The sequence below is a fragment of the Rhinolophus sinicus genome, linkage group LG06, assembly GCF_036562045.2.
Source record: "Rhinolophus sinicus isolate RSC01 linkage group LG06, ASM3656204v1, whole genome shotgun sequence".
In the NCBI taxonomy this organism is placed as follows: Eukaryota; Metazoa; Chordata; class Mammalia; order Chiroptera; family Rhinolophidae; genus Rhinolophus; species Rhinolophus sinicus.
This window is the reverse complement of record NC_133756.1, coordinates 111,211,571-111,231,625: the sequence shown is the minus strand read 5'-3', so window position 1 is coordinate 111,231,625 and position 20,055 is coordinate 111,211,571. Positions and strand designations below refer to the sequence as shown.

The window sequence follows — 20,055 nt, the reverse complement described above, 5'->3', positions numbered from 1 at the left end:
GTCAAAAACCAAAACTATATACAGTACAATGCATTTTTTAATCTGAAGTTTTCATGGTAAAACTCATTTTGACTTTAAGGATTTATTCAAGGGGTCATTGATCATAAATGCTGTTCAAAAATACGAGCTCCCTTTAAGCAGCAAACAAGTAAACTAAAAACCAAACAAAAACAGAAAAACAATGGCCACATGTTAGCCTCCAAGGGCAAATGAGAAGCGTGGCATGGCTTCCTTTCTTAGTTTACCAAAGGATTTAGCAAATGTAATCAATTGTCTTACTCTTCCATAATGTTATAATGCACAGAACAGTGGAGTTTACAAGGGAAATATCTATAGTTTGTTTTTTCACGAACAAATCATTTGTTACCGAATCTCAGGAGAGAACTTTTTTTTTTCCAGATATCATTATGAAGACTGAACAAATACTAGCTTAAAGAAGGAGACTTCCAATCCACAAGTACATACCTTTTTTATCCAGAAATAATCAGAAACTAACTATGTACATATGCGAGAAATTCTACAGAAAATGCCTGGGAAGAAGGTGAACTCATTGAACATGTTGCCCTTTGTCCAATTTCACAAAAGGATTTGTCCTTTAGAGGGACAGAGAGTGGTGATTTAGCCACAATTTATTTCTAAGAAGACTATTTCCCTGGCTTAACACAAATAGTTAGGCATTTTCTTTTTCACTCTGAATATTATATTTCAATAAAAGTTGTACTATACGTGCACTCAAGCAAATCCCCTTGTGTCCTCAAGGGAACAATTTTGGTAAATCAAAAGGACTGAAAACATTGTAGCACTGAGAGGAAAATGTAATGTTTGAGATCTCATGCCAAACAGCTGAATTTACCTTTTGTTTTTACTAAGAGTCATACCATTGTTTAGAGTGGCCCTTCACCACAAAAAGGTCTACCTACCACTTAGAATTCAGAACGTGGGATGTGGTCCTGAATAAAGAGAAAACTGTGCCTTCCATTCAGAGACACATTTGCACATGCATTAGAAAATGAAAATAAATTATAAATTACCCCATGGCAAGAAGGGGGCACTTATGATTTCCCTCAATGCACTAAGTGGTTGGAAGCTGGTAATCAAAATAACTGCATAACCTTTGTGTTTAGGTTTTACTCAGTGGCCTGATGAACTGCTTTGGTATAACAACCTAAATTCTGGACAACTGAAAACTTTGCTAAACCTACACATTCGCATTTATCATAGTCAGGTGATAGTAGGTAGTCCAACTTGTTAAAGAATACTATCAGCAAAGCTAACCATGGCCAGAGGGGATAAAAAAAATTTCAAGACAGGCAATCTCTGTACTGTGTGTAAGGGCAGTACACTCAATTTTCAATTAAAATCTTCATTCATTTAGTGTTCAATGAGCATTTCTTATGTGCTCAATACATGCAGCTCTAGGACTCTGTACCAAAAATCAAGTTGTAGAATAATGAGATTGTCAAATGGCCACCTATGAAAACTGTCGATGAGTTCCTCATATCAACACTGAGGAAGTTCACTCTGGTCCTATTACTGTCAGAGAAAGAAAAGACAAGAGCAGATAGAAGAACAAGGGCAGATTAGAGAAAGAAAATGAGAATGCAGATGTTGACAAACTGGTAAACTTCATTCAAGTTAGATATTTGAGAAATTGTCTGTAATGTCAGACACATGTCAAGGTGATATCCAATCGACTAGACAATATATGTGTCATGCACACTATTAATACAAATAATACAATTCTCAATAATTTAGAAATTGTTTTTTGGTTAACCAGATGGTTAAACTAAGGGCTAGATTGCTTCAAACACTGTTTTGCCCTAATCTCTTAAACAGACTGTTTCTGTAAAGTCTTAAAGAAATGGGCCAACACAGGGCTGCCCTCATAAGGGGCTCCTCTCGGCAGTAAAATGATTCAGCTTCCATCTAGGCTGTTTCTCTTCTGTCTTGCCATAATACAGTGATTGTCATGGACTCTTGGATTCTCCTCTATCTCTTTACCTCAGTTCCTCCCATTTCTAACCAGAGTTTGGTCACAGACTCAACCTACGGCTTGTACTTTCCTTTTAAGTGTTTACTAAATGCTTGTAATTTAGCTACAGGACAGGGTAGAAATCATAATCCAGTGTCTTAAGTGTTAGAATTAGGAGTTTATTAATCTCCTTAATTTGCATTGTAGAGAGCTATCCTTTTTATACCCTACAGGTTGCTTAGATGGCCTGGTAACAAAAGAAGAAGATAGAATAAAGCATTTTAGGAAGGAATAAAGCATCTTAGAAGTTCTTAGAAGTGAAATATTGCTTCTTATTGGGTCAATTAGTGATAGCTTTGGGGAGGAGATAGACTTGAACTGGCTTGGCTAGTGGAGGACAGAGTATGTCAACAGGTAGTGGTCACAGTGCTAAGGGAAGGCATTCCAAAGTGGGAAACGGGATGAGCAAAGGCCTAGAGGCAGGGCAGTACGGCATGTGTTTAAGAAATTGCACATAGTCCAGCTTACTAGGATCAGGCGATGCATGAATGAGAGAAGAGAGAAGAGAAGGTTGGAAGTGAATTGTGTCACTGGAGAAGAGGAAGCTCATAGAGGGCATGAAATGCTGTGGCAAGAAATTTGCATTTTTACCTGGTGACAATGAAAAACACTAGAGACTTTTGAGCAGGGGAGAAGAATTAATAGAGCTCTGATTTTTGGAAGATTTATCTAGGAGAGGTATGTAGGCATGGCAGAGAGGGATTGGCAAAGCAGTCTCATATAGGAGATCAGACAAAAATATAGTAAAGATATAAACACCATAGTAATGGCAGTAGCGATTTTAAAGAGAAGACTAAGTTATGTTGGAGGTAGCTTCCAAAAGACATGGCACCTAATGTAATAAAGGCAGCAAAGAAGAGAGAAGAATCAAAAGGACTTTGAAGTTTTTAATGTGGGTAGCTAGGACAATCTTTAAAATAAATGGAGAGGTCAGAATCTGGAGAAGATTGCAGCAGAGAGGGGTATGTGGTAGAAACCGGAATTAAGGAGCCACCATGAGACCAGTTTTCAACATGCTTGGAGATATTTCTACACATGGAATCTAGTGAAATATATGCTCAAACTAGGACTACTAAAAAAAAAAGTACATATAAATATATATGCATACTTTCAAAAAACAAATTCATTATGCCACATCAACACTCAGACCTCTTAGAAATAAATTTGCATCAAGCTAGAGAGAGAAGAACACAGCTGCATTTATGATATATGTGCACATACAATGTTAACACCAACATATTTTTTATATATGTAGTGTAGTTTCATGCAGCAATCTGAGTTAACACAAAAAACCATATTTTGGCTCCATCTGAATTGCTACATATTAAAAAAAATAACTTTCAATTCATTAATTCAAGAAATATTAAGACTTTAAAGGACTAGATTGTGTAAAAAACTATGGGAGGTGGTATTAAAACACTGGAATGGGTATGTGTTTTGCTGCTGTTCTTTACTCAAGATTTAGCCAATTATGATAATAATAAGGGTAATCATAAACATATTGAGAATTTACAGTTCTTATTCTGAACATAACATTGTGAATTAGGTACTCAAATTATATCCACTTTACAGACGAGGAATGTGAAGCACAAAATGGTTAAGATACTTGCTCCAGGTCCCGTAGGCTCTTAAACTTATTTAGGAACTTCACCACCGCAAATGTATCTTCTCTACAGATTGACTTATACACATTATAAATGGCCACTAGTAAAGTGACCTTTACAGTCGGTGTATTTTATAGTTATTGCTACTTCTTGTCTAAAGCAGAGGGCTATCATCTTCACTGCATGTTCAGTTTGTACTGATACAAACCTCTACCTCTATAACTCCTGTAAATATACATATGAGGAAATGATAACAGATGATGTTTAAGAACATTGTTAAAAATAATAAAGGAGAATTGCTGAAATGTGTTGCTAGATAGACTTTAGCATTCTTTCAGTTTTTACTAAAGAATAAGGTGGCTAAAATAAAGCCACAGCAAGTCTACCTTTGGATGCTAATAAAGCTATGGCTTTAACATTTCCAGTTTTAGAAACTTGCCTTAAACTAGCTATATTAAATATTACCCGTAAACAACGAGAACATCTCAAAAGAAGCCATCTCATTTCTCATACAGGTTTAGGCATCTTTGGCATAGGCCACAGCAATGATAACCTGTGCATGTTTAATTCCGTAGTTGCTTACAATTTATGTCTTAGAGTGTTCTTGGGAAAGTCACTAGAAAGACGTTTATTGTGACCTATTTCCTGGGAAACCACATGTATACTTCAAATTTTCTTCCTTGCATATTTTTGGTTGCTTGGCAAGTCTAAATGGATTTGCCTAATCACTGCTTCCTGTACATAATTACGCTTTTTTTTTTTCTCAACTGCCCACACACAGACGCCCCAGCTGCTTGCAGTGACCAAACCTATAACTGCGAGGTTAGGACAATTTTTATGTATTGTTAAGAAAAGACATTCTAAATCAGTATTGCATATTATTCAAATATTCATCACTGAAATACATGGCCACAAATCACCAGCCAGGTGATCCCAGTTGAATATTGGGAAGATTAGTACTGCATACAAAACAGCTCATCTCAGAATTCATAATTTGTACAATAGATGGAAGAAACGCAAGGTATAGAATTAGAAAACTGTAAACTTAATTCTGCCACAAATCACTGTTTCAAAGAATCCCTTAATATTTTATTTATACAATAAGGAATACCACTGTTTACCTTATGTCACATGTAAAAACAAACAAACAAACAAACCAAACCAAAAGAATTCCCAAAATAAAAATAGTCTGGACTTTAAAAATGTCTGTAAAATAGACTTAATAAATGCTTGTAACTGTTCAAATAGCCGAAGTAGCTATTCATGATTTTGATATTAAAGATTATTGATAAAAAGTGAGAAAGTCAATTTTTTAGGCATTACACAAATCCAGATAGTTTACACACTATAAGGGAAAATTCAGAATATTAATTTGACAAGATGTCCAGACAGATATGCTTTAGTTTTGCCTCGTTGAGATCTCCTTTTCAAATGGGTAACATCCCAATGTTCCCCATAGACATTCCTCCACAGTCTTCCTCTTGTCACAAACAACACCCTATGCAATTGTTCATTTAGAGAATGGCCTTAGTTTTGACACACACCAAATCTAGGTAATCAATAAGCAGCATCAATGAAATCTCCGACATATAGCTTGGATCCATCCAGCTTTCTCTATCTTCTTCATTTAAGTAACCACTAACTGATTTCTGCTCCTATTCTTGCCCCCCTTTAATGCATTTTCTTCACAGTGGCTGAATGATCTTCTAAAAATGACAAATTTGATCATGTCACCCATGTGCCGCAAATTTTGCTGTATACTTCTCATTTCACTTGAAATAAGAACACAGATCTTTAAATAGTGTCAACAAATCTGTACATGATCTGGCCTCTCTGCTTCCCTTGACAATATCATTTCATGTCATTCATTATTGTATAATTAAACTTCCCTTACAATTGATTTCTCTTAGTTCTTAGATGGTATCACAATCTTTCCTATGTTAGGGCCTTCTGCACACACGCTTTTACTTCCATCTGGACGCTCTCCTCCACTCTTTACCTGGTTAACTTCTGTTTTTATTTATATTTCATGGTTTTGCTTAAGTGCTACTTCCTCAGAGACATCTCCTTTGTCCCACTATTTAATTGGCACCTCCCTATAATCTTTTTTGTTCATTCACAGTACTTTTCCTAATTTATATGATAGGTGTTTTCTCCGTCAGAGTATAATCTCCTTGAGCAAGAACTATTTATATTTTTGGTGTTAAGGCTCATTGTCTGGCTTCGTGCCAAATCCATAATAAATATTTACTAAATGTTTGCTGCGTTGTTGAAGGACTAAATTAATGAATACATCAAGTTGGTGCTGTATTATACACACACACCCAAGGCTAGTTAGCTCAGTTAACTAGTCTTGATGCTTACTATAGATAGTGTCCACACACTCAACAAAGGGTAGATAAGGACCTGTGAACACCTGTTAAATTTTAAATTCTCTGGAGCATTTTGGCTCTCTTGGTTGAGATGAACTGCATCTTCCTTTTCTCCTGATTGGTATCATAGCTCTAGCTCAATCATAGAGCTGATTTCATTCTGCCTTGTGTTAAAGTTAGTTGACTTTATGTCTCTTTCTGCCATTGGTATTTCCCGATTCTCCCATAAAATTCACATCCGATTCATTTTCATCTTCCACAATGTATAAGAGTTTCCATGGTATGAGTTAAGCATTGGTAAATCTTTCTTTTAAATATATCATCATCGAAAAATAAAGAATTACAAGGTGCTAAGTGAAGGTAAGATTGCAAGGTATCATCAGATTTAGTATAGAATCAGTTTAATGATTCAATCCACTCTGATCCCTAACTTCCTGTATTCAAGGAACTGTAAGAGGCATTAAGAATTTAAACAATGACTTAAAAAAGTTTCTTTCCTAGTAAATCAACAATCTTTATATAGATAAACAAATCCCCATCAGTGACTTTTGTATGGCGACGGTGTGACAAAGCATAACTGGCCCAGCATAATCCCAGCAGGACAGACAGGCCCACAAGTCTCTTACAGGGATTTGGCAGAAGTCTGCTTCCAGGGATCTAAGTTAGTTCTAACAGTTTCCTTGTTCTCCTAGTCTCAGCAGACCAGGACCAGCTGTAACCCCATCCCTGTGCACTTTTATTGGATTATTGTCTAGGTATTCCTGGTTCATTAATATTAATCTATCCCCACTTCTATGTCCCAGGGCAATTCCTGCTCCACTCCAGGATCAAAGGAGAAAACAGTTAAGAGCTAAATAAACCAGCCAGAGGGGGCTCTGGCATCAAAGGCAAAGATCCAAAAAAATAAATAAATAAATAAAATAAAATAAAATAAAATAAGTGTTCCTGATAAAATTACAGAGTTCTGGCTGTGGATCCTCCAGAGCCTTTAAGTGCTTGGCTGAGCAGCTGGAGGTCACCAAGTGACTCAGCGAGCAGGAGGCCTGCTAATGAATGGTGATGTTTTGCTTAGTGCTTAAACCTAGTATTTGCCTTAGGGCTGTGCTGAATGATTGCTGGTAATTGAATTGTAGAAAGATTGACATGTTATTTATATGTAGTATATCTTTTTAATAGAAATAGTGTGATGCTCATTTTATGTAGCTTTAAAGTACCTTGCAAATATGATTTTAGTAAACACGTAGCGAAGAAAGTCCTTTCTTTCCTACCACCAGACACTGTGGTATGGAAATGCCACACTTTTTTCCCCAGATTTAATTCTGTGATTTTAATGCATTTGAATTGAACCCATGATGAAGCTCTGAATATTTTCATTACATTGCCAAACAATTGTTGCGAAGGCTAAAATCATAAGAAGCAAAGAGTCCCCCAAATAACATGCATATATAGCTAATATTTTTTGGACAGTCAATCTGTGCCAGCCACTATTCTAAACACTTTGTGTGAATTGACTCATCTAATTCTCACAGCATATCTAGGAGCAAGTGCTATCATTATTCACATTTTGTAGGTGAGAAAATTAAGGCTCAATGACTTTAAGCAATACACCCAATGTCAAAGAGCCAGTGAGCTGCAGAATGTGAAAAATGACATAAATGGAGGCATTTCAAAATACAGTCAGAGCCACCATCCCAGAGAAATGCCTTGCATGTCTTACTCCTCAAACCTTGACAAAATAACCTGTAGACTGGGCCAAACCAACATTGTATTGCAAACAACCGTGTGTAAAGCTAATAGGAAAGCAGACATCCTAACTATGAGGGCTGCAAATTAAGGACGTTCTTTAGAATTAGCAACATGATGTAGAGCTAGAAAAAAAATAGCTTATTTGTTCCTACAGAAAATCCTTCCTTGGCTAATTAGCACCAGTAGACATTCCTTCCTTCTATTCATGTAGTTCTTGCCCCTCCGTTTCTCATGAATACCCCTTGCCTTCACCTCATAACTGGAACACTATTTCGGTTTCTGCCTGAATCAGTGCTTCCCGGAAGTGAAATTCTTTTCGATCTCAAATAAACGCTTGCAGCCTCTCACTTTGGCTTTTTATTTTTAGGATAATAAGAGCTAGGGTTCAAACCTAGCATTTGGTCTGGAGTCTACATTTTTAACCAGCAAGCTCAGAGGCTCACCATGTGGCAGATTTTAGTTAGTGCTTAATTCTCATAGAGCCCACAGGACAGACGCTACCAATATGATTCCCATTTAATAAGGAGGGGATGGGTCCGACCAACGTCACTCTGCTAGTAAGTGGCAGAACCAAGCTTTCAAATCCAGTCTTGTCTGACTCTTCTATCTGAGATCTTAAATACCACCCACTACTGCCTCCCAGAGAAGGTTGTGTGCTGGTTATTTTTAATCACATATAGCATTAGAGATTAAACAGATTTTAACGGAAAGAGAAATTATTTACTAAAAGAGTATAGTAACTATCCACTCATAATCTTCTAAACTATTTAAAATACTTAAGCCAGTAGTCAGATTTTTAAAAACTATGTGAAATACTGTTAATATTAAATGTCATCATTCTGAAGAGCAGAGCTCAAAGGACTATTCTTAAAAATTAATATAATTGCTCATCTCACTGTTTATGTGATTCCCTCAAGAAAAATTAACTCAAGAGAGGTAATTTTTGTGACTATTTAAAAAAAATGAATTTTAACTCATTTTGACTATTGCAAATATAAGATGTAATATAGTACTGATTGGGTATAGCACATAAAAATATTACAAAATCAAAACAAATCACAACACTGTTTTAAAAATATGATGACTGTTATTTCAGGATACTTTAGTTATTATTATCATTAGTATTTTTTCCAAATGAGGGGGTAATCATTTATATCCGAAAAATTCGAAAGTATTAGTATGTACGCCAAGTCATGATGATCCAGTAAGATGTAAAATTCACAGGAAAAATATGAATGGTTGTTATTATTGTTTATAAGGACATTTCTACATCAATCTATCCTTTCCTTCTCTGAGTTCCTATTTAGAGTTTTGGTTTCTTTTACCCTGTAATAACCACTATTGCAGGGTTTCAGATCTCTTGGTAGACACTGAATGTTGGAGGATAAATGAAAAGAGTGAGTCGTAGGTAGGTTATGGCATAAACTTTAGCCAAATGGTTTGTCTCTGGTGACTTATCTTATCTATCATTTAAGGTTTTGTTACCTTTAGGCCCTTTGAACAGTTTGATTTCCACAACAGTCTCCAAAATGGGTCGTCTTCTTCGCACGTACAGCCGAACGATAGACCCTGCTTCTTTGAGGGCTTCTACCGCTTTACTGTGGGAAACCTCTGACACATCGACCTCGTTCACCCGCAAGATACAATCATTGACCCTGAAAGAAAGGAAAAGACGCAAAGGTCAGAAGAGAGTAGGAGGATTTCTGAAAGAATATTATTATGTCATCTAACCTTAAAAAGGGGGGTGGAGCAAAGAATGTAAACCATTTTAAAATGCTTAAATTTGGAAAGAATATTTCAAATGGAGGAACTTAAAACAAAAAATCTTAAATACCTCAGCTTCCCCAAGCTTCCTCACATTGATTACATATACCGCCAGTCAAGTCCCATCCTGAACTCCAGTCCACTCTGATGGGGACTGCACCACAAGTGGTATCATTAGAGAGATATGTATTTTAAGGTCTCTGCCAGTTACATCGTTATTTTGATTGGTTTTAATTGGTTGGACTGAGGGTTGCAATTTGAGTGGTTCTCAGAATTTACTGCTATGGACTATATAGATAGCAAATGTAACTTTATAGATTAATTTTTCTTGAATTCTTAATTTACTAGTTATAAAAACAATATGTAATCATTTTAGAAAATTTGAAAAATATAACAATGTAGAAAGAAGAAAAAACATACATGACTCAATCACCTAAAATAAACCTATTACTATTCTAGCAAATTATCTTGTGGTGTTTGTTTGTTTTCTCAGAGTCATCTCATAATATTATAGGTATTGGAGTTCAGATTTCAAAAAATGAGAAAAACAAAACAAAACAAAACCTCCAATAATCCTTGCCCAACCCTTACTTGGATACTAAGAATTATGATAAGTTCTACATTTAACTTTCCTTTTTGCCATTTTCTCATGAGAAAGAATAATTGGACTTTTCCATGCAGCTGTCCAGGTAGTTTATAGTTATGTGGCCACAGACTTCAAATCCCTTTTAATATTTGCGATAATCATTAACGATAATATTAGTAATGATTAAGAGTATGGGTCTTGAGACTAAAGATATTTTATCCCTCACTTTGCATATCCCTTTTAGAGTTTCCTGTCTCAGTTCACCGTGTCGCTCAGAATAAAAATAAGGCGCTACTCTTGCTTAACTCCTCTTTCCCACCACCACACATTCAGCTTTACCTGCAAAGTATATCGGTAATCCATCCAAGTTTCCTCAGTTCCACTGCTAGCACCTGGTTGGAATCAACACCATCTCTCACCTGAATTACATCCACAGCCTCCTACCTACTCTCCCTGGATCCTCTCCTGTCACCTTTCAATCCATATAGGATGACGGTAAACACAGCGGCCAGGGTAAAGTGAACATGGTTGGTTGCTTACCTACCTTCCGTCCCCCAGTTTCTTCTTCCACACAGTGCCCTATTTTATTCAGGAGATCTATTCCTTAGCAAATATTTGTTAAATGAATGAAAGAATAAGTTCAATAACTGGGTCTTCCACTTCCTAAATTTGTAAATATTGGTAATTTTCTTAATCTCACTAAGCCTCCATATTCTCATCTGTAAAATAGATATTATAGTAATACCTACTATAAAGACTTTTTGGGAAGATTAAATGAGATAATGTACATATAAATCTTAGCTCTGATGCTGATGTGTAATACACCTAAATAAATGGTTGTTATTAGTAGCAGTGCAAATTTGTTGATTTGTAATATTCTTAACTATTGGATTCTTTCCAATAGTTGTGGAATAAGATTTATTATCCACATTATAGAAATAAGAGTTGTTCCAAGTGGTTAAGTTCTTTGTATAAATTGGGTAGAGATTAGATAATGATCTCAGGTCTTCCTATTTCAAAATTTGGGCTCTTTCTTTTTAGGACCACATACAGTAAGTCCTCAATATCGTCAATAAGTTCTGTGACTTTAAAGGAAGTGACATGTAACAAAACCAGTTTTCACATAAGCTAATTAATGTGAACAAAAGTTAAGTTCCAATGGCATCTCATCAACACTGTATTGGTGTTTAAAGTAACAATATTATTTGAGGACTTGCTATACAATCTAACGTAATGAACAGTTTGGTATAAATTATACACATCAATTCAAAATTGTAACATGGTAATAGAAATATTATACAGAAAGTGTGGGAAGAATTTTCCTATCATTTTTGTCTATAAGTTTTCTATAATACCTGTTTGAGGATCTGAGTTATAGCAACACTTATCTCTATGAAAACACTGATTAGCTTCAAAATCCTGAAATGGAACATTTAACTTACTAAGATTTAGTGATGTCATTTCATCATAACAGATGCTATGGCTTTAATAGGTTTACACATACATTTCCTCTCTGACTGACTAAAAAAAAAAAAAAATTCACGAAAAACTACCAATTAAAATAGTTTTGAGAATATAGGCATCATGGGTGCCAGCCTCCCTGCAGCAGCTGGTCCTTTGAGAGTGGGTAATTTTGTCATCTCATGATAATGCAAAAACATAATGTTTACCATCATCCTATGCTCAGAATACTAATCATATATTAAAACACTGCTGGCTGTAGAAGGGAGTGGCTGACATTAAAACAAAAAATTCTGGATGCTGTATCTATTCAAACTAGAGTACATTTTTTCTCCTTTTGTATGCAATGGAAACCTTAATTGTCGATTGCTGGGGTGAGGAAATCGCAGCCTAAATCAGATGGTTTTTCCTGAATGTGTGGATGAGGTAGGCAGCTTTAGAGCACTGAGAGGAGCTTTGGACTAGCAGTCAGGAGGCTTGGATTTGAGTCCTAGTTGTGTATCAGCTGTGTGACCATAGTAAAGTCACTTCATCTCTTTAAATTTCAGTTTCCCATGGAAAGAGACTAGGCATGCCCAGAATTAGCGAGAGGAGTAACCAGATAGATAATGTATATAGATGTATGTGGAAACTGTCACACACTGTACATCTGAGAATTACAGCTACTGACAGGTGAGTCAAAGATGTTGCACTCACGGACTTATAACAAAGACAACAAAGTTTAGTGGTTACCAGAGGGTCAGGGGGGAGGAAGGTGGTAGAAGAGGGTAAAGTGGGCAAATATATGGTGATGGAAGGATAATTGACTTTAGGTGGTGAGTACACAACGTGATATATAGATGATGAATTATAGAATTGTACACTTGAAACCTATATAATCTTACCAACGTCACCCCAATAAATTTAATAAAAATTTTTTTAAAAAATGAGTAGCAAAACAAAACAAAAAGGATTTGTTGAAAGGTGAATAGGATGGAAATGGAAATGTTTAGAGGGCCTACTATGTGCTATACCATTCTAGTCACTTCACTTATTTGCTTATACTTAAATCACATCAAATATGAAGCACTGATTCTCATTTCACAGTCAAGGAAATTTTACAGACCAGGTTGCAGTGTTGGTGAGGGAATGGATGTGATTCCTACCTGGTTTTGTCTTTCTCTGGAGCCTACGCTGGCACCAAGTTACTCGGAATGGATTGTTTTAAATAAATAAATAAATAAAAGGTAGTGTGAGGGGAGGAGTTTATATTCAAATTCTTAAAATAGGAAGGGAAGACTAGCGAGCCAAACTAGGGCACTCAACCTCCATTCCTTCTAATTACGTGAACTAGCACTTCAGCATTGGTTAGAGGGTCATAGCTATGTAAAATTAATTTGCTTTCTCACATAACCTTTGTGAGTAAAGCCAGCACTTATACTCATTTCGAAACATATATTCCTAGCTTCTAATTCAAATAATAGTTTGTCCCAGTGAAAAGTGCAGCCTTTATTGTATTTCTGAACCATTGTATCAGAAAGCCATTTGCATACAAATTTCCTCTCTATTCTCCCCATGTAGTTAAGTTGATAGTTTCACTTTTTCAGCATTTGCTGTTTCAGATATAAGTCTACAATATTCTCTTTGCGGTCCAGAATTGTCCACAAAATTAAATTTAATCTTTTTCTAGTCTCATTTCCTTTGGACATTCTGGTACATTTCCTTGCAGAAAATATCTTAGAGACAAAAAGGACATTTCATCATTATCACGTTGATGGAATCACATCTAAATTTTGCACTAAACAATTTAGTATTCTGGAACATGGTACAGTATCACTGAAAGGTCAAATAATACTTTGAAACAAATTATTTGTTTCATTTTGAAGATATCATTTAAAATAACATTTAATATATACTTTCATAGGTATTAAAATAATATTTTTGGTAAAATAATCTGTGGTAAAATAATATTTGTGATTTTATACATTTTTTAAGGATATTCATTCATTAAAAAGTTATCACCAAATGCTTGCGTTAAAATTAAAAAAAAAATCCTGTTCGTTATGTATTAAAAAATATTGGAAGGAAAAATAAAGTTTCAACTGTGGTTCCTTGTGGAGGTAGAGAGTATGGCTAATTTTAAAAACATATTCCTAATTTTGTGTTTCTTCCAAAAGTTTCCTATGGGCATATATCACAGCAGAGAACCTAAGAACATGGGCCTGGGAGACTTGATGACACCTACATACAACTGGGATGTCCCAGCTCTAGAACTGAGGAGCTGTGTGACTTTAGGCAAGTCACGTGTCATCTCGAAGTGTCAGTTTCTTCATCTGAAAACAGGGATAATAAGATTGCTGTATAAATTAAATGAGATAATACGTACATGTGAAATGCTTAGCACAGTGCCTGACCAACAGTAAGGTATAGCCTTGAAAAAGAGACAAGAACATTTGCATAAGAAAGGAGTTGAAGAGACTATGGTGGGGGGCTGGGGGCGGGGGGGGGGGGGGGAAGAAGCCAAAAGGAGAGAAAGAAAGAGAACCACAAGTAAGATACTGAATTTTTGAAATTTTGTGTGAGGGTGGGCAAAAGAGATGCGATGGATCGGATTTGGGGGAAACATGTAATATATGGCTTTTAGTAAGTTTACGGAGTGTAACTTAATTTCCCTTTCCTCTTCCTCCTGCCCTCTCACCAAGAAAACAGTCAGTTGTTCTGATACAAACTGCAACTTTCTGGAAGCCTTGGCAAAAGCTTCTACAGGTCAGCACACTTGGAAGAATTCCCACCCACGCATGGCTACTCTGTCCTCGCCCCTCCTGGCCCACCTAACCACACCCAGCCACACTCAGACCCTCTCAAGGCTTGATTCAAAAGGAGGTTTTAGGTCACAGGTTTTGAAACTCAGCTTTGCAGCAGCGATTGGTTATTATTGGGTGTCCCGTAAGTGACTTATCATTTATTGTTCCCACTTATTACTATTCTCTTTGGTCAAAGAGATGAATGAATTACACACCAAAGGGCTGCAGTGTGGAGAAACCTGATCAATGTTCAATGTGCTGGATGAAATGCAGTAACACATTATCAAATAGAAAACACTGACTGGGGAATTATACCACATGCACTTAAAGAGAACAATCAATTACCTAAAAAATTAGAATCTGTTTAAAATAAATAACTCCATAGATTTTACTATGTGAACTATAATGAAACCAGAAAAGCTCTCAAGACTAAGGTAGCAAAAATGTCTTCTTTTTCTTTCATTCCTAGAGTCACTAAAAGGAGGTTAAAAACAAATACTAACACTCAAAACTTTATGAAAAGACAGGTACTTTATGCTAGCAAATAGAGAAAAGGAAAAACCAATACAACACACACACGTGCAAACAGGAGCTGACCCAAATGGCTTCAAATCAATATGAACTTTTCTAAATGTACTTAACTATACCTGTCTGTTCTCTGCCTATGCCACTCAGGAAGCACATGTAAGTGTTGTCTGGGGATCTGTAAAGTCTGCTGCCAGCTAAGGTCCCCTCCTTGTTGAAACTTCTTATCTTGAAAATCTATTTATTTCATTGACCTCCTTTGGTGCCATTAGTCCATTAAAACTGATAATAAAATAAAAATCAGCATAATTTAACAGTTTTCCAGCAAAGGAAAAAGGATTAATGTTTTGGAAGCATCAGGTATGTGCTAATGGAGTAACGTCTGTGGGGCCCTTCTGTCCAACAAACATCCACATGGTTGCAGGAAGAGTGACAAGTTCACACAGCTTATTGTGGATCACGTGTCATGTTTGGCCAGTCCCTGTTTTGGGAAATCTGGAACTGAAATCATGAGTTTCAGAGGTTTTGTCTGAACAGAAGAAATAGTAGCTTGAGAGCTTAATGTTGAGGGTTACTTTCTTCCATGTTGACTACAAAATGGCAAAAGCTTATTTGCAAGAAGATAGGGAATAAAGCAGATACAGGAAGAGAAGCAAGGGTTTTAGAGAGAGGGGTCCTCCTGGACTCCCCTCAGGGCTTCAGCCCATGGCTTGCTCTTCCTAGGGCTTAGCTGTCCAATTTATCTTTGAATTTGAAAAGACACTCCAAGTATCTTTCTAACTTATTCCCCTTTTTTATTAAGTAAGCTCAGGTGGCTTTTCATTACTTGCCAGTCTTCATTATACAGACTGATGTTGTGACCAGAACTTTACATGTGCTATCTCCCTTAGCTCATTCCTATTTTCCTTTTGATATTTAATTCAAATTTATTTGTTTTCTGGGAAGTCATCCTTGGCTCAACTGGCTAGTCCAGTGTCCCTCCACTAGGTACAATGCAGAATATTAACAAGGTTACTAGACTTACCAAATAAAAATATAGGACATCCAGTCAGTTAAATTTGGGTTTCAGGAAAAAAAAATTATTATTATTTTGATAAGTACTTTTTTAATGTAAGTACATTTCATATGATATGTGGCACATACTTATACTAAAAACTTACTTGTCTTTTTCAGCTGTTCAGATTTAACTAGGTGTACCATATTTATAAAAATATAGTATGTATAAAAGCACTAACCTGTGTTATACTGAATGGCAGTCTTTGGTTTATTCAAATGGCATAATGCTTGGCACCTAGTGGGAGGTATTTTCATTGTGTATTATGTATGTATTTTTTTAACCTAACCAGAAACATTGAAATACAGATATTGCTTCCTTCATTCTGCAGTAGAAATTGAAGCTCAAAGAGTTCTATAATGATGGTAAGTAGTGTCTGGGTAATCTCAAAATTTATGTAGTACACAATCCATAATTTTCTGGTTTGTTCAAAATAATGTTGGGACTTATTTAAGGACCGACCCAACTTCTGACTTCAGTAGTAGGGGCAAGGATCACACTGGAAAGCAGTAAAACCAAGCCAGATACAAACCTAGATGATTGGTTCTCAAACTTCAGAGTACATTAAGGTGCATTACGTGGAGGGCTTATTAAACCACAGATTGCTGGGCTCCACTCCCAGAGAGTTTCAGATTCAGTAGGTGTGGAGCAGGAGAGAGGATTCACATTTCGAATAAGTTCCTAGGTGAAGAGGGTGGTCTGGTCTGGGACCATACTCTGAAAACCACTGCTCTAAGTTTTGAAGGGTCACTCTACTTGGCTCGTGTGTGGTTCGTTCTAAAATGAACAGGTGTACTCAGTCTTATGTCGAACCAACCAACTGTGATAAAAGTCCTGAGCTCTGACTCTGGACCCAATCCCCTCAATATTGCAGCTTTTCACTATTTGGAAGGAAGTCTCTAAGGCAATCTGAACCGGGGGACTACAGCTGCCACACCATATGAGACGGTGCATATGCGAGCCATGTTCCAGCCCTCATTTTATACCTCAGGCTCTTTTCCTTCAGCACAGACCAATTGACAGCCACTACATTCTAAATTTTAAGCCCTAAATAGGTCTTGTGCTCTTGTCTCTAATTCTGGGTGAGAGTAACTTGGGTTTATGATCCATAGAAGCCATTTCCTACAGTGAATATACTGTTTTTCTCTTTTCACTTACCACTTCATTTCTCTTATATAAAACGCTTGCAGGATTCTCTGCAGCTGTCATCTGGGAAAAATCACAGCTTCCAACATGGGGGAAGAAATATCTATTTCAGCATTAGTGATTGGTCTTTTGGCACTTTCCCAGAAAAGCAGAGAGGCCAGTAATGAATCTCGAGCCAGGTAAATTAGTGAATGCAACATGGGAAAGAGGCAATGAATGGGAATTTCATAGGGAGAGGATCTCAGGACTGGAGATTACTTAGCCCACTCAATTCAATATTCTGTCCACAGGCAGGAGTGCATGTCAACTTTCATAAAAGAAGGTCCTGATACCTCCCACCTGGGTTACTGCAGTAGCTTTCTAGCTGGTTTTCCTGATGGCAGGTTAACTAGTTCGTCTCCACTTCATCCTAACGCACAACCCCAGTTCAGCTTGAACTGCCTAAAGCAACCCTACCGTCATTTCTTCTCTCCTCAAAATTTATCAAGTTACTTAACTTATATGAAATAAGTTATATGTGTTTAATTTGTCTGTGTTTAATTTGTCTTTGCATTATTAGTGTCTGGTACACAGTTGTCACTTAAGGATGAATGAGCATCATGGAAAGCCTCTAAATCTGGCCTCTATTTGTACCTCTCAAACTCCTGCTCCAGCCAACCCACATCCTCACTGTCCTGAGAACATAATGAGCTCATTCCTTCCTCTGCATTTTCTTTCATGGTGCTTTCTGCCTCCCAAATGCCCCACCAAACCCAGTCTCATTCAAGGACAAGCTCACACTCCATAGCCCCATGAAATGTCTCCTAATCCCTCAAGTCCTCCTTGCTCATAATGTTTGAAGTGCACATACATGGTGATTCTCATCAACTGGTGCAGCCACTATGGAAAAGGATGTGGGTTTCTCAGAAAATTAAAATAGAACTATCATATGATCCAGCAATTCTACTTCTGCAGATTTATCAAGGACAACAAAAACACTAATTTGAAAAAGTATACATACCCCTACATTCATTGCGGCATTACTTACGATAGCTAAGATACGGAAATAACCTAAGTGTCTACTGATGGATGTACGGATAAAGAAGAGGTGATATATATACATGCCTTGGCACCCCTGCCAAACTTAAAAAGAAAATACTACACATTAAGAAATATATTTTAAAATGTTGGCTTTGATTCCCTATTTTCCTATACTCAGATCTACTCTAATCCCATAAGTTGATATAAATCAACATATATGAAATTCATAATTACACATTTTGATTTGACTTTTATAATAATGATGAACATTTCAGTGAAAAGTTGAAAACCTCAAGGAGCATGGGAAGAATACAGAGTTATAAACAAGATGCAAATTCTAATCATGGCTCTGCCACTTTCCACTTAAGTCATTTTTTTTTTCATGTCTGTGTCTAAGTTGAATTCAATGTTTTCAAATTCTCTTCTAGCTCTGGTGTTCTAGACATCTAAGTTCAAGGTCAGCCTGACAACTATATCTACTTGGGAATCTGGACTGAACCTCAAATGGAGCCAAATTATCCTTATTTCCTCTCCATGAACAACTTGGTAATGCACCTCGTGTTGTTTTCTATTGAGGCAAATCATTCTATCAAAATAAACAAACAAAAAGAAACTAGGGGATTTTCTTGTTCTCTCAGCCACACATCCACTCTTTCACATAATGTTTTAGATTTAGATTTATCCTAAGATCTGGCCCTTATTGTCAATCAACTAGATTCTGGCAAAACATTTGTAACTAGTCTTCTTGATTCTAGCTTTGCCCCTTATTTATAGTCCATCTTCCAATTAATTGCTAGAATGGTCTTACTGAGAAACATACCTTATTGCTTTTAGTAGCCTATTTAATAGCCTTTAATTGCTCTCCACTTCCTACAGCAGATTTTCAAACATTTTTAATATCTAAGCAAAGAAGCTCTTTCTTCACATGCTATCTTACTCAGAAGCTACATAATATATATTTATCATTGTTTATATAGAACAAAGGCAGAGTTTCTGTGATTTCTGCAGCAAGAAGGGAAGAAACTCAGAGTACAGCCTATTAGAAGGCTCTCATCTGTGACCCCTCAGAGGGCTCTGAGGAATCCACAATCCAGACACCATATATGACCGAGCAGGGGCTAGTGAGGACTGAAGGAAATCCAGGGCAGTCCCTTGCTCTAAGCCAAGTGCCCTGCTGAGGCTCTGTATCCTGACGTGGGTGTCTTTTTCTAATTCATGTAACAGTCTCCTAGAGTCCTATGGTTCATTGCTCACAGGGCTCTGTAGAATACAGACTGAGTCCACGTGCCTTTCCTGCTAAAGCTCAAAGACCATAACCCATACATCTTTCTACAATCTGGTTGCTATTCACTCCCCAGTCCTGTCTCGTGCTATGTCATTATCGTTTCCTCAAACACCATGCAAATTCGTGATCCAGGCCTCTCCCTCTGCCTGGAATTGCCACCCTCAGACCCCACTTTTACCTGAGTACCTCACTAATTTTTCAAGACTAATGTCCATTGTGAACTCACTTTATAGTTTAATCAGTGAGATAGAAAAACACACTGTTAAAATTCAGTGTGATAAGTGCTATGGCAAGAGAAATAGAGGGTGTTGCAGGAGCACAGAATGGGAGAATCTCATCTAGTTCAGGAAGGCCAAGGGTCAGTTCTTGGAAGAACGGAGGTGACTGAGATCTGAAGACCAAATAGAAGTGACCCAGGTGAACAAAGAGAGGGAGAAGTGTCCCAGGGACAGCGTAGTGGCTGGGGAGGTGAGGAGCAGAGATCAGGTCTTAACGGCCCTTGTCAGACATGTGAAGGAATTGGACTTGAACCTAGAGGCAACAAAACTGTACAAATGCTGAGAATTGTTTCCCTGTAACAACCAATGTATTCACTCACTGTGAGATGTAATATTTACAATTTTAAGGTGTTAAAAATTGCTTCTAACTCCAAAATATACCCTAATCCATCCATTTCT

General features: G+C 36.9%; 1 protein-coding gene across 18 annotated transcripts in view; it reads right to left on the bottom strand.

Annotated features, from left to right (window-relative positions):
- The window catches only part of DLG2 (discs large MAGUK scaffold protein 2), a 1,902,684-nt gene that overhangs the window by 524,724 nt on the left and 1,357,905 nt on the right, over positions 1-20,055 (bottom strand). For all 18 annotated transcript variants that reach the window (XM_074335659.1, XM_074335660.1, XM_074335661.1 and 15 more), the window contains one exon: positions 9,240-9,409. In XM_074335659.1, the coding sequence (XP_074191760.1) occupies positions 9,240-9,409 (170 nt within the window). The remainder of the gene's footprint in view (positions 1-9,239; positions 9,410-20,055) is intronic.